Source organism: Equus asinus, chromosome 4 (genome assembly GCF_041296235.1).
Source record: "Equus asinus isolate D_3611 breed Donkey chromosome 4, EquAss-T2T_v2, whole genome shotgun sequence".
NCBI lineage: Eukaryota > Metazoa > Chordata > Mammalia > Perissodactyla > Equidae > Equus > Equus asinus.
This window is the reverse complement of record NC_091793.1, coordinates 17,767,799-17,782,893: the sequence shown is the minus strand read 5'-3', so window position 1 is coordinate 17,782,893 and position 15,095 is coordinate 17,767,799. Positions and strand designations below refer to the sequence as shown.

General features: G+C 59.5%; 1 protein-coding gene across 4 annotated transcripts in view; it reads right to left on the bottom strand.

Moving 5' to 3' along the window:
* Nucleotides 1-15,095, bottom strand: part of SHISAL1 (shisa like 1) — a 135,141-nt gene that overhangs the window by 35,788 nt on the left and 84,258 nt on the right. For all 4 annotated transcript variants that reach the window (XM_070506751.1, XM_070506753.1, XM_070506750.1 and 1 more), the window contains exons 2-3: nucleotides 10,396-10,491; nucleotides 6,750-6,963 (exon numbers count right to left, since the gene is read on the bottom strand). In XM_070506751.1, coding sequence (XP_070362852.1) covers nucleotides 6,750-6,963; nucleotides 10,396-10,459 — 278 coding nt within the window. In that variant the 5' untranslated portion in view covers nucleotides 10,460-10,491. The remainder of the gene's footprint in view (nucleotides 1-6,749; nucleotides 6,964-10,395; nucleotides 10,492-15,095) is intronic.

The window sequence follows — 15,095 nt, the reverse complement described above, 5'->3', positions numbered from 1 at the left end:
CTCAGCACGGGGCTGCTGCGGACATCACCTGAGCTCACACATGTTGAGTGCCTGTGGCGAGCTGGTGACAGTGACGCCCTGGATCTTAACCACTTCTTCCCTGGAGTCTCTCTTCTTGTGCACAATCATTAACAGGCGACAGTGACAGCAGCAATCACCACATGCCAGCGCCCCGCTTCTGGATCTTGGCATCAAGTCCAGGCATTAGGAGCCAGTCTCCCCAGGTGATGGACGAGGAAATGAGGCCCAGAGAGGCAAAGCCCTGGGCCCAAGACCACACAGCTAGAAAGTGGCTGCGCTGGGACTTGGACCCAGGTCCCTCTGACCTCCGAGTGTGCTGAATCTTGGGGAAATCCCGAGGTCAAGCCCAGTATGGATGTCCAGGGAGAGACCCCCGCCTCTGCTTGTGCGCCCACTTGTCCCAGCTCACTCTCTACCAGGAACTGAGAAGGGGGTCCAGCCCCCTACACAAGAGCACCCTGCATCTCCGGGCGTCACTGTCATCGCGTGTATGGGTATTGGCCTGCGGGCCTCTGCAGCTCGCTCTAACTGGCACTGGGGGGACAGGGAGCCCCCCCTCGGCTCAGAGAAGGGGGGACGCACTGCTGGAGGGGACGCCCGGCCAGGGACCCCGTCCCCAGGCAGCTCTCCTGCCTTCCTCCACCTGCCCTCCCTGTGGCTGGCCAGCTGGAGGCATTCTAGTTTTTAAAATTGAATTAAAAAATGTGATCCGGAAATTAATTCCCTCCAGACATGGGGTCTTTGTTGAGGGTGTGTGTTTCATAAAGGGCAGAAGATAAAACAGAGGCTGTTTTCCGGGGCAAGATGCGAAGCCAGCCAAAGCCACCGACAGCAACTTTTCAGTGTCTTTTGGGATATTTACGGACTCAGATTCTTTCGGCGTTTCCCAAGCAATAAACGAAATCTCCTCTGATGGAGGAATCTGCCCAGCACCTTCTGGGGACAGGAGCAGGGACGCGAGGACGGGGAGCAGCTGCGGCCAGGTGGAGTCACCACCCAACAGGTGTCCCAGGTAAGGATGGAGGAGGCCATCACGCCAGAAAGACCCCGGGCTGCAGAGCCCGTGGCCCAGCGAGGGCCTGGCTGGGAGACGGCCGATGGCCCCCTGGCCGGCCTCGTTCGAAAAATGAGAGCCTTGAGTCCACTCGCGAGGCAGCTTGTGCGTTGGAGCGACAAGGCTGGTAACGCTGGCTCATTAAACTCTGGGCCCGAGAGGCCAAGACTGCGCGAATTCCGATCGCAGCTCCGCAAACTTCTCTCTCCGTGACCTTCGGACAGAGCTTTACTCTCCCTTGACTGTAGAACGAGGATGATAACGCTCCCTCCTTGGTGCTGTCACTGTGGGGCTCAATGAGACCACACGGGAGCCTGGAGAGAAACGGAGTGCTGGCTCCTGTGATGGAAGCACAGAGGGAGCGCTCAACCGATCTAGGCCCAGAGAGGCAAAGTGACTAGCCCAAGGTCACACAGCAGGATTGAGGTTGTCCAGTGCAATGGAGGACCATGGGCTTTGGGCCAAGGAAGCAGAGTCCGCTGCGATCAAGGACTCACTGCCCGTCTCTGTGGGCCTGCCCCCGGGGTCCATGCCCGTGCCTCTTCCTGGGAATGGCTTGGATGTGAGCAGACTCTTAGGAGCCATCAGGCGGTCTCGCCATCTCTCTTTTCCCTCCACCACGGGGATGTCCTGCCCCGGAAGAGGACTGCTTCACCGGCCTGGGTCACAGAATGCTCTGCGCCCAGAGCCACAGGTGACCCAAGAGGATGTGGAGGGTGAGACGACAATGAGCCTCGTGTCTGGAGCCCCAGGGACTTTGGGGCTGCTCCTCACCTGAGCCTAACTGAGCCTGGATGACAGATACGTCTGTCCCAAACCCTGCTCTGCCACTTGTGCGCTGTGTGACTGCGGGCAAGTCTTCACCCTCTCTGAGCCTCGGCCCTGGTGTAGTGGGGCTTGCAGGATCTTCCTCACAGAGAAGGCCTCTGCACGGGTGGAAGGAGTTCCCTGAGCCGGGCGGCACCCTGAGCACTCATCACTGCTCGTTAGGTCCCCCCTCCCAACTCGGCGGCCTGCATTCAGACGAGCAAACATCACGGATGCTGGAACCGCTTTAGCCTTTTCAAGGAAGTGGCACGTATGCAGGTTTTCCACCAAACAGGGCTTGACGGGGTCCAGCAACTGACCAGAATGTTCGGAAACTTGTCACCCCATGCGGGAGCCGGACTCAGAGCTCGAGGCGCGCTGGAAGGTGGCACAGGTCCACGGTGGGGAGGAAATCCAGGACGTCAGGCTCTCAGGTCTCCAGGCCCGGCCGGGTGCCCCAGGTCGGCCACTGGTGTGGCTGGAACACTTCTGGGCCCTGGGGAAGGAAGCTTCTGGAGGAAAGAGGTCTCGTGCACGGACACAGGAAGAATGGCGATTCCTCCGCTCCACCCTCGGAGGTCCCGGAGGCCTCTTCCATCTCCTCGCATCCTCTCCCGCCCCCCACAGCCCGTCTGCCCGGGAAGGACGCCCACATATCACACAAGACTCCACTCCAGCCACCCTTGCCCGAGAGACGTGCTCCCCCAGAGGGAGCCGACTGCTGGCCCCCCACGCCCCAGCCCACCCCGTGCCCTGGACAGAGGCTCCCGTTGCTGGTTCGGGCCCTGGTCTGGTCGCACTGTTGGCGGCCCACACCCCGTCCCCCGACCCGGCACGGGAAGGTCTGTGGTGCACGTCGCCTGGACACCAGTGCCTCTGCCCGTGCAGCCGCACGTGGCATCTCGCCATGGCCCTGGGCTTGGCGATGCTGCTCCCCTCGCTCTGCCTGCGTTCCTGCCAGGCAGCCAGAACCCAAACAAACCGTTCTGTTCCTCCAGAAAAATACAAATAAGTAAGACAGCAGAGCGCTCTCCTTTTCCCTGTCACCAGCCCCGCCTCCCGGCCGATTCGCTGGCACGGCAGGCGAGCTGGGCAGGCGCCAGGCAGCCCTTGCTGTTAACGGACCCCGTGCACCTTCGAGAAGCCCCGTGGGGATCACAGGCGCCCTGGACCATCTTGATGGGTGCTAACATGTGTGGGATCCTGGGACACGAGGCCCCTGGGCTAGGATGTGGTGCATTCCCAAGCATCAGACAAGTGCTGGCTTTCTAGGTGCAGCTGGGGTGGCAGAGCTCAGTGGCCGGGACCAGGGCTCGGTGTCCCTCAGGCCTAACTGTAGCTGGAACAGGACTGTCTGGCCTGGGCCCAGCCCCTTCCTTCTTCCTCTGAGAGCAGCTGTGAGGACTAACAAGGCAACACAGGCGTCTTGCCCAGAGGGGTCAGAGCCTCAAAGGGCAGAGGGAACCAACGCTGCGGGAAATGCTCATTCCTCTGGACCGCATGCCTCCCAGCTTCCTGAAAACTTATGGAGGCAGGAGAGCCAAGCACCTGCCTCCCTCCGTGGGGCACAAGGAATACTTGTAACAGGACGGCCGGGGTGGAGTGGGAGCCCGACTCCTCATCCGTGTGCGCTCACCGAGTGACCTGGGCAGGCACAGGCCCTTCCTGGGCTCCGTTCATGTCCGGGGGAAGGGGAGGTGGTGGGCAGCCCAGTGGGGAGCAACAAGGGAGGAATGCCTCCAGATGGCACTCCCCACAGGGCCATCCTGCCCCCCACACTCAGCAACGTCGGGGACCCTGCTGGTTGTCACAGGTGGGGGGGGCGTGGTACCGGCATCTGGCAGGCAGCTGCCAAGGATGCTGCTATGCACCTGCAAGGCACAGGGCAGCCCCCACCGAGAAGGATTGGGTCCTGGGGTCGACGGTAGGGATCTCTGCTCTAGGGGCCCCCCTGCCCAGACGCGCCTCCACTGCTGGCAGCCCCGGTTTTAGGAGGGCAGCTTCCAGACCTGGCTGGCTCTTGGCTCCCCCACCGACCAGCTGCCTCGATCAGGCAGGTCCCTCCACCTCTGCATCCTCATCTTCCTTGTGCACGAAGGGGGCTGAGGGCGGGCGGCCGGGACTTCAGCTAGGTGACAAGGGGCGGGCGGGTGAGCCTAGTGCCCGCCCCGTGCTGCTTGCTCAGAAATGCTCTCTGAGGCCCAGAAACGAGAACCAAGCCCTCGTCCTTCGATATTTCCATCGCTACCGGGGGAAGGGCTTTATTTTGTGGTCCAGCTCTTCAGCATCAGCAACCAGGACCCACTGTGCTGAAACGGTGGAGAATTCCGTGTGAAATCCTGTGTCAACGTGCAGATTATAGAAACCTGTGGGCTTCGAGAGGAAGATCCTAGACACCAGTTGCCAGAGCCTTGAAGTCTGGTCGTCCTGCCAAGCCTCAGTCTTCCGTCTGGCCTTCGGCCGCAGCTACAACACCTCGGGGTCCCAACCCCGGTCCAGGCACCGCCCTCCTCCCTCCGGGGATCAGTCTTTGACTTTCAGAAAGGCTTGGGTCAGCTTCCAAGCCTGATTCCAGCCCTCGTGATGGACAGGGCTTGTTGAACGACTTCACACACAGGATTATTCTCAGGCCTGAGCAGATGGCGAGATATTCAGGGGAAGCACCCGTGCATTTGGGGGAGGCAGGCTGGGGAGCTGGCCTCGGTGGGAGGAGGGAGACTCGGGGGATAGTCAAGGAGTTCGCATCTTCTGCCTGAGCAAAGGGAAGAGGCAGCTTCTCCCGAGGGAGCAGAGCCTGGTGGCCCAGCACCCAAGCCCCAACATCACATAGAGAGACTGGGGCTCGGACCCCACCACTGCCCAGTGGTGCTGCTAACCCCTTCTACAGTCACTCAACAAACACTCCTTCCAAGTGGATTTTTCCCTACCGTGAACAAAATACATCCACCCCAACAGTCAGCCTCAGGCTTGCTGGGAAAATATTTGAAACATCCCCTTTAAAGTCAGGACAAAGATAAGAACACTTGTCAACTTTAAAAGATGGCTTTTGAGGTGCTAGCCCACAAGATTGGACAAGAAAAAGGAGGGAGGCACAGAAACTGGAAAGCAGGAGATAAAACTATCAGTTTGTAAATGGCATACTTCAACCTAAGAGAATCAGCTGAAAAAGTAGTACAAAGATAAGAAATTTCAGTAAGGTGGCTGAGTATAAAATTAATGTTTAGAAATCACTAAGTTTTATCATCTAAACAGTCAGTCACAAGATATTGGGGAAGAAAAGACTCGATTTATAATAGCAGCATGGAAAGAAATAAGTGGGAATAAATTGAAAAGATATGTATAGTATCTATACGACGAAAGTTCCAAAATACTATGAAAGAAACCTAAACAAATGGAAAGACATCCTGTGTTCTCAGATAGGAATATTCAACATCTGAAAAGGCAGTTCTCCTGAATTAATCTATGAATTCGACACAAACTTGGCAAAAAATACTAACTGGAATTTTAGGGGTGAGCAGAGGACTGCGCTAGTTAATTCCAGAGTTCATACGACAAAAGATCCAGGGGGAGCAGACCAAGAAGACATGAAAACATATTAAAAGCCACAGCAGTTAACACGGTGCGGTACTAGCACATGGCCGGACAGACCAGTGACAGCACGAGACACTGTGATTCTCTGTGGATTCTCTGTGCACTGTGATTCTTCATGGATTCACTGTGAATCCACCCTGATTCTCAGGGTATTTAGTATATTTAGTATATTGAGTATTTTTAATAGTACATTAAGTAGTTTTTATTTACTATATGTAGAAATTCAGTATATTATAGTATATGAGACGTTTGCATTTTGCATCAGTGGGGAAAAGATGGGCAATTCAGTGAATGGTGTTGGCAACTCATTTGGAAAAACAAAAAGAGTTGGATTCCTACATCAAAACTTACACTCGAATAAATTCCTGACAGATCAAAGATTTGAAGGCAAAAAATTAAAACATAAAAGAAGGGAAAGTAAACACGAGGGGATATTTAATGATCTCGGAGTAGGGAAAGCCTTTCTCAGTCTGATACAAAACCCAGAAGACATAAAAGAAAAAAACTGGATACAATTTAATTATATAACAATTAAAAATTAAGCATGAGAAAAAAAGCATCGCAAATTCAAAGACATACTGAGAAAATATTTGAAATGCATCATGTTGCTTTCATATATAAAGAGTTCTTGTAAACAAATAAGAAAAAGGCAAAAAATTCAATAGGAAAATGGCAGAGGACATGAAGAGCTAGCTCACAGTAAAAAAGAAAATACAAATGGCCTCAAACATCTGAAAAGATGCTCAGTTTCACTCATAATAAGAGAAATGCATACCGTCTTGATCCTCCATGCCTTTATTTAGCATATTCCTGCTACTTCTCTGCCCACAAACTCCTCCTGTTTCTTTACACTGATGGTGCCTTCATCAGGGCCCTGGTCTCATATGTTTTAATCACCTTAAGGAAAGGGGCTGCATAGGATTAATCTCTGGGTTAAAAGTGTCAATCAATATTTGTTAGCAAATGACAAATGAATGAAGAAACTTGGGCCCCCTGGATTCCTGGCCCAAGGACTTTTGTGCCTGAAAGCCTTTCACACTTGACCTCCTTCAACCTCCACAGAAGCCATGAGAGGTGGGTACCACACGCCCATTTCTCAGATGCGGAGGCTAACGCTCAGAGGACAGACCAGGCCAGCAAACCTGGTGGCCAGAAGACGGTCCCAGACTCCTTCCAGGCCCACCAGTCCTCGAAGCGGTTACCCCACAGCGGCCCCGGGGCCGGGTGCTCCGGCTGCAGCCTTCCCGGACGGGGTGGTGCCCCAGCGGGTACTCACTTGTGCATGTAGCCCTCGGAGCCGGCCGTGAGGTTCGCCTGCATCACCGCCTGGAACTCGGTCTCGTTGCAGCAGTATTTGAAAACCGTGTTGTTATGGTGACAGCAGAGGATGAAGGTTTTGTTGTCCGAGAGCCGTGGGCAGTGGAAGCCGAAGTGGTAGCGGCCTTTGTGGTCCGTGTACGGCTCACAGACCCGGAAGTGCGCGGACAAGACTGCAAAACAGAGTCACGGGGCTCAGCGGGGTCCCTCACCACGCCAGCCGCCCCGAGACCCTCGCCAGTCCGTGAGTGCCAGAGGCGGGGCCTGGGGGCCTGTTCTAGGGTCCTGCTCGCTTCTTCCCATCCCGGGAAGGCTCTGTGGTCCAGGGCAAGCCTCATCTCCGCCACGAGGCCCCCTCGGGGCTCCCGTCACCTCCCAGGCCTCCCTGGATGACCTCCCTGCTTACACGGTGCCCCCAAGCTGGGGGCTCCTTGCGGGCGGGGCTGCATCTCGAGCCTGGTGTGGACTCCCTCCAGCAGCTCTGCACACAGCAGGCACGCAACTGGGAAACATTAACTGAGGACCTACTGTGAGCTTCACAGACTCCATCTCATTTGATCCACGTGGCCACCCTAGCAGGCTGGTCTGTGATCCCACTTTACAGATGGGGAAACTGAGGCTCGCAGGCTTAAAGGGACCTGCCTGAGCTGGTACGCGGTGGTGAAGAGGGAACGGAACCCAGGCCTGCCTGGATCCAAAGTTGGGGCCTCTCGACTCCCCCATCACCAGCCTTAATGACCTCTGTCACTGTGTGGGCTGCTGTGGACCTGCTGATAAGTGGTGAACACCATGGGTGCAAAAACCGGGTCCACTTTGTGGAGACAGCGGCATCCCCTCCGTACCTTGCTTTCTACTAAACCAGCACTCTGGACCTGTAGGTCCCCAAGGGCCAGCCTCTGCCACTCCCGCCTCCCGGTGACAGAGCTGCCTGGCCTCGGACCCCCCTCCCCCGGCTCACAGAGGGAGACCCCTATTCAGCCATGGACACTGCTGCAGACCCAGGACGGTATTTACCCATCGTGCCAATGGTGACAAATGGAGCGAAAGCCCAAACAAATAGAACAATGGGAAAAACCTGGAGCCCACCGTCTCCGGCTTAATTAGCGTCTTCATAAAAGGGGTCGCTGTATCTCATTTGTGTCGCTGAAAAGGGGCTTCGTCGGCCGAATGCACGTCTCCGACCACAGAGGCCCTGGTTTGGAAGGGCTCCTCTGACCGAGGTCCTCAGGCTGCAGCCCACGCAGCTCCTGGCCCGGGGCTGCTGGCGGGGGTCCCAGCTGGGCCTTGAGGGCGGTCCTCGGGGGCTGGAGGGCCTCAGCTGGCTGGGGTGGCCTTGTGACATCCTGCGTCCCTTCCCCGAAGCACAGCACCCCCTCCTGTGGGGATGGCCCGAGCACAGAGGGACCCAGCGTCCCAGAGCCAGGCGAGGGCCCCTTCTCAGCCTCGACCTCGGGAAACAGAAAGCCCTCTGTGGGCAGGCAGAGGTCACAGAGCGCCCAGGCAAGTGCCCATCTCATTTATCTCGAGAACCACCGCTGGACAGAGGAGAGAACGGAGGCTCAGAGCAGCCGTCCCCAAGTGTGGTCCTGACCGGCCACATCTGCCTCCCCTGGGGACCGGTCACCAAAGCCCCCACTCGGGCCCCTCGGCCAACCTTCTGAATCAGAAGCAAGGGGGGTGGGGGCGGCCCGCTGAGTCTTAGCTGTGACACCTCTGTGTCTTAGCAAGCCCTCCAGCAGGTGGTGATGGGACCCACCGGCCTGGGAGCGGGGTCCGTCTGGCCACTGCCCCGGCCCTGTCCAGGTCGTCGAGGAAGTCCTGCCGTGGACCTGCCCACACTCGGCCTGCGGGGAGTCGGGCGTGTCAGCAACGCCCACGGGGCTGGTCAGAAGGACAAGCTCAGGCCCTGAGTCAGGCCACCGCGGGACCAGGGGGAGGGGACAGAGCAGGCGGGGGGGCCTCAGCGGATCTTCAGAGGAGCCTGCTGTGCAGAGACGGGGGTGCGGAGGGAGGCCCGGCCGGGGGGGATGTGATAGAGCCCAGCAGCTCACCCCAGGCACCGCTGGAGGGTCGGCACCACTTGCTTTGGCTGTTTGGCAAAGATAAGGAGGCCCCCACTGCCTCCCCAGGAAGAACGTGCTGGAGCCACAGGTGCCCAGGGCTAGGAGCCGGGACAGCCGGGTCCAACTCCAGGAGCACGCAGGGTGATCTGGGCCATCACGGCCTCTCTGAGCCTCCTCCCTCTTGTTGATGGGGACCGCTGGTCTCCCAGGTGCTTAAGGGGCCCACTTAGACCAGGCTGGGTGTGTGGGAATACGGACGATGGGGGCCGTGCCTTCAGGCTCCCAGGCACAGGCACAGCGGGGCTCTGGGGCTGCGCTGGGGCCCCAGGGCAGAGGGATGCTCCCTCAGGAGGCCAGCCAGCTCTGAGTCACCAGGAAAATCGGCCCAGGTAGGGAGGGGACACCAGGAGAGAGACGCTTTCTTGGGCCCTGGAGCCTTGAGGTCTGCAGAGCTCAGGGCCGAGTCCTGGTCCTGACGGCTGTCATTTAACAGCCAGCTGTGTGACTGTGTCATCTGACTGTGTGGCCTCGGGCAGGTCGCTTTCCTTCTCTGAGCGTCAGTTTCCTCATTTGTAAAATGAAGTTTTTCTCTCCCGGGGGCAGTGAGGACCAAATGAACTAACGCACAGGAGAGGAGTAAACGGTGGCCCCAGGCCGTGGCCTTGGCCTGGCTTTGGCTCTGCTGTCCTGGGAGCCCTGTGCTGCCCATCCCCCGGCGCCCTTCATGGCCTCCCTTTCAGCCACACCTGCAGCAAAGGGGGCAACGGCTGTGCCAGGGCACGAGGGCGAGAGGAGGGACCAAGAGAGACAGAGAAAAGGAGACACAGAGAGAGAGATAGAGGGAGAGACAGAGACAGACCCAGAGAGAGATAGAGGGAGAGACAGGCAGAGACAGCGTGGGGGCCCTGCTCAGACTGGGGCCGAGCGGCCAGGCTGGCACCGGGTTCCCTTTCTGCTGGGAGGCAGGGCAGACCTCTCTGTCCAGCCAGCTCCAGGTGGAGCGGCTGGGGACTTGGTCTATGCCCATCTTTGTGACAGGAGAGTGACATAGCCCACCTGCAACGGCAGCTGGGACCTCGGGGACGGCCTAGGAGGCTGGTCTGGCGCCGGGAGGCGGGGCCCTGGGTTGGAATCCCAGCCGTGCACAGCTGTGCCATCTCAGGCTGGCTAGCGCCCTCTCCAAGCCTCCATGTCCTCCTCTAAGCAATGGGATGACTGTGACGTCACCCGACTTCCACTTGCAGGGTAAGGGAGGGAACCGGCACAAGGGCTCCGCCCAGCACTGGCTGGTGGCCCCCCCGAAGCCCACGGCATCCTCGAGAATCTCCCAGCGCAGGCACACAGGGTGCAGCTCACAGCAGGCTCCCCTGAACTGCACTGAACACGAGCTCCTCACGCAGGGGACGCCAGAGGGGCAGGGACCAGGGCACCCCCGTTAGTCAGCACCCAGACCCCAGCTGGGCTAGCACTGACACCGGGAAGGGAACTCCTGTGCCCCTCCACCCCCTCCCCCGCCCACCCTGAGCATCCCGGGGGGTCTACCTGCGGAAATCAGCAACGAGAGGACGGCGAGCACGTCCAAGGACTGCTGGCCACAACTGGTCATCGTTTGGCTGGCATCGATCCGTCCAGAGCCGCCTGTTTAACGAGAGCCGGGAGAAGTGGGGTGTGGGCTGCCTGGCCAACGGCGGGGGCAGACACTAGCTTTGTGGCCCACGGGGGGGACAGCGGGGGACAGCAGGCGAGGGCAGGGAGGCGAGTCTGCCAGGAGCAGGGGCCGGGCCGTGGATGATGGAAATGCTGCCATCCAATTTCCTTTCTGGAAAGAGTGACCTTCCCCCACCAGTCAACTGTCACCTCCTTCTCTTTTCACGGCAAAATGAGGCTTAATCAAAGGAGGACGGACGGCTCGGGTTGGCGGGGGGGCAGTCACCGGCGGGCTGGGGCTGCCGGGGTGGGCGCCGGGAGCGCACCGGGACGAGCAGGGCTGGCGAGCAGGTGGGCTGACAAGGGCTCGTGGTTCGCCGCCCCAGGTTCTCGGGACCGGGTCTCCCTGCTGTGTCGCTAACGCTGACTTCCATTAACCCTCAGCAAGTCTGCCCGCGCCGGCACCTTCCAGCCGTGAGCCACACAGACACGAGCAGAACTAAACGGACACTGTCGCTGCCCTGGCCTGCGCGCTGAGGAAAGAGGCCGACAAACACGCACCCACAGGAATGTTTAATATGCTCCCGGGCTCCTGGGGACACGCCCTAAGGAACCGACAGCAGGGACTCAAACAGACACTTGTCACCCGTGTCACAGCAGCATGAGTCACAACAGCAAAGGTGGAAGCAACCCAAGCGCCCACCGACGGATGACTGGATCAACACAGCGTGGTCCGTCCACACAGCGGAATATTACTCAGCCTGAAAGAGGAACGGAATTCTGACACCTGCTACGGCCCGGGTGAACCTTGAGGACATCGCGCTGAGTGAAAGAAGCCAGACACAAGAGGACAAACCCTGTAGGATTCCACTCACATGAGGTCCCGGGAGGAGTCAAATTCACAGAGACGGGAAGTAGGAAGGTGGGTGCCGGGCTGGGGGAGGGCGCTGGCGAGTTAGAGTGTCGTGGGGACAGAGTTTCAGTTTGGGGGGATGAAAGAGCTCCGGAGAGGGACGGTGGTGACAGCTGCCCAACAATGTGAATGGACTTAGCGCCACTGAACGGTACACTTAAAAGTGATCAAGATGGTAAATTTTATGTTATGTATGTTTTACCACAATAAAGAAAGCTACGAGGCGTGGGGGCTGGCCCGGTGGTCTAATAGTCAGCCAGGCTGTGGCAGTGACCCACATTCAAAGCAGAGGAAGGTTGACATGGATGTCAGCTCAGGGTGAATCTTCCTCAGCAAAAAAGAAGGTATGAGGGGAAATAAAGCAAGGCGCGTGTGGGGTGCTGAGTGGTGACGTGGGAGCAGCTGGGGCCAGGGCAGCAGGGAGGGCCTCACTGCAGAGGTGACCTCTGAGCCAGACTCAAGTGAGGCAGGAGTGAGGGTGTGGCTATTTGGAGGAAGAGGGGTGCAGGCCAGGAGCAGCAGGTGCAAAGGCCCTGAGGTGGGAGCAGCCGGGAGGCCAGTGGGGGACGATGGACAGGCAGGTAGCAGCAGGCCACCAGAGGCAGGGCCTTGGCCCTCGGTGGCCACTTCAGATCGGTTGTTGAAGCCTCAGGACACAGCTGAGGGGACGGTGACCTCATTATCACCCCCCGCCCGGGGTTTGGGCGTGGAGGTGGAGAGGAGGCCTGTGTACCCCGCGTGAAGAGCCCCAGGCGGGCTGTCAGCTGTGGGGAGGGATGACCGGCGGATGGGGATGGAGCTGCGAGCACCTCCTGTGCGCCAGGCTCTGGGCCACACGCGCTCCGCCCTCACTGTGGGGTTCGACTGTGTCCCCCTCGACTCACACGTTGCAGTCCCGCCCCTCGCCCCTCAGAACGGGCCCTTGTTTGGAGACGGGGTCACTGCCGACGTGGTGGAGGTCATACTGGAGGAGGGTGGGCCCCTGTCTGACTGGTGTCCTGACAAAGAGGAGGTCTGGACACAGATAGGCAGGCAGGGAGACGGCGGCAAGAGATGGGGCAGAGATGGGGCCATGTGTCCACAGCCGTGAGGCCAGAGACGGCCAGCAAAGCCCCAGAACTGGGGAGCTGCCAGGCATAGTCCTGGTCAGAGCCTTCAAGGACCAGCCCTGCCGACCCCTGGATCCCAGATTCCGGCCTCCGGACGGTGAGAGAACGGGTCAGGCCCCCAGTCTGTGGGGCATGGTTCCCACAGCCCCAGGACGCCACCACCTGCCCCACACCACTCTCCCACAGGGACTGCCCCGGGAAGTGTGGGATCCACACTGAGCCGGAAGGATGCTCACCTGCCCACCTAGGAGCGGGATCTGATGTGAGGATGGCGGACACTGGGAGAGCCCTGTGTCCACCGGGGAGACCCTGCTGCCCTCCTGGCCAGGCTGGCCCACCTCCAGAGCCGCTTTCCTGGCCTCCCTGCCCGCTCCGTCCTAGGCCCGACGTCAGTGCCACCCTGTCCCCCCCGGGGAGAGGCCCCCCACCCCTGGGGAAGGCCTCACGGCTGCATACCCTGCAGAGATCTGCTGCCGAGAACATGGCTCTGGAAGTCGAGACTGGGAAGGACCCACAGGGACAGTCCCTCCAACGGCCCAGAAGCTCCTGGGGCATCTGCTCTAGGCCAGCCTGGGCTGGGCTCCAGAGCCACCAACCAGCTGGCTTGTCCTCGCCCTCAAGAGCCCACGGCCTGCTCAGGGAGATGGCAGGGGCGCCAGCTTGGGCCCGAGGCAGCTCTGAGTCCTGCTCAGCGGGGCAGGCTGAGCCAGAAGCCACCAGGGGCCCAGAGGTTGAGACCTCGGAGCAAGGAGACACGGACAGACTCAAGGCCAAGCCGAGGGGCTCACGGCCGGCCCTGCGCTGCTGGTGGCCCCGTCCCCTCTCCTGCAGCCCGGGTGCGAGGCGGCCCCATGGGGGGCGGGGCTGGGGGCTGCTCCTCTCAAGGCTGAGCCAGAATGAGAAAAGGGGATGGCACGGTCGCAAGAAAAAGCAGAAACATCTTAAGACGGCGACTGCTGATGGTGACGGCTGGTCAGCCCCTCCCTGGCCACAGGGCCTCTCTGCCCCCACCGTGAGCGCCCTGCCCCACGGGCTGTGAGCCCGGGCCTCCTGCAGCCTCCATCAGGACCCTCCTCGGAGGATGAAGGAGATTACAGCATTTGAAAGTCCTAGGAAAGGATTTTTTCGTGCTGGGGAAATGAAGGATCAACCCTGGAAAACACTGGGGGGCCGGGAGTGACGGGTCCTCTGAGACAACCCCCCAACTTGGCTCCACTCCACAGGTGGGGAAGCCGAGGCCCACTGAGGGCTGGGAGCTGGTGGGTTTGTTGAATGAATGCCAGGTGGAAGGGGGCCACCACGCATCCGGCCCTCCCTCTGGCTGCTCGAATTCCCTAATAAAACCCTGCCTATATTGATGGGGGCTGTCACTCACACCTGGGGTGCCTTCCTCTCATTCCTGTGAGTCCGAATCCCGCACCACCTTAGAAGCTACTCCAGTGCCACCTCCTCCCGGAAGCCTGCTGTGATTTTATCAGCTGGAAGATGTTTGTCCCTCCAGTGAGGCTATTGTATCCCATCCCTTCTTCAGTTAACGTGTTAAGTCATTCATTCTCTCCACGTCCACTGGCTGACCCCCACTCTGGAACAGAGCCTGGCTTCCAGGGATGTGGAGGAGGGGAGTCCCTGCCCTTAGGTGCACCCACCAGCTCTGCCTTAGGTGACTGGCCCCCATGCCCTCCTCCACCAGGCTGTGGGATCCGGAGTCAGGCCCTGGCCAGCTTGGGGCACGGCCTCTGAGCTCAGGCTCCAGAGCCCCGCAGGCCAGGGAGGATTGGTCTCCCATCCCTCTGGGCTCTCCTCGAGGCCTGCTCAGTTTCCTCAGCCCGGCCGTGTCCCCCGCCCCAGCTGGGGCTGCCAGGGGTGAGTCAGTGGGCGACGGGAGCCACAGCCGTTTGCTGGACAAAGGTGGGGCCTGCCCTACCCACCTTGGCCCCTGGCAACTCGGGTCCCAGAACTGAAGGCTGGATCAGTGCGGGGAGAAAAACCCACTGGGCCTCATGGGGAAGTCGCAGGAAAACTCCGTTTCTAACCATCTGAGAAGTCAGCCGTCCCTCCCCAGCTGGTCAGACACTCCTCCGCCTCGGCGGCTCCTTGCGAGATCCCAGAGGCCGGCCACTGTGGTCACAAGGTCAAGAGCAGAGACATTCACAAGGCCAAAGCCATCTCCGTGGGGTCTGCAGAGGGGCCTGGGCTCAGGGACTAGGAGCTCAGGTGAGAAGGGCGGTCACGCCGCCAGGTACCATGACCCGGGACCCACCCCCCCAGCAGCAATGGGAGTGGGGGCTGCAAGGGTGAGGACACCCCCCTCCCGCCCAGGGTCCTTGAGCTCTTCCGGTGTCCTGGACTCGCTTGTCACTGTGTCATCTCAGGCGATCCCTCGTCAGCCCAATGAGGGAGGTATCAACCCCCATCTCATAAAGAAGGATACTTTATGAGATAAAGGATACTTTATGACACAAAGAGGCTCAGAGAGGTGAAGTGACTTGCCCAAGGTCACACAGTCACTCAGTGGCTCAGACAGGAGGCCAGCCTGGCCTCCAAACTTGTCCTTCCTCCAGGCACTAGAGGAG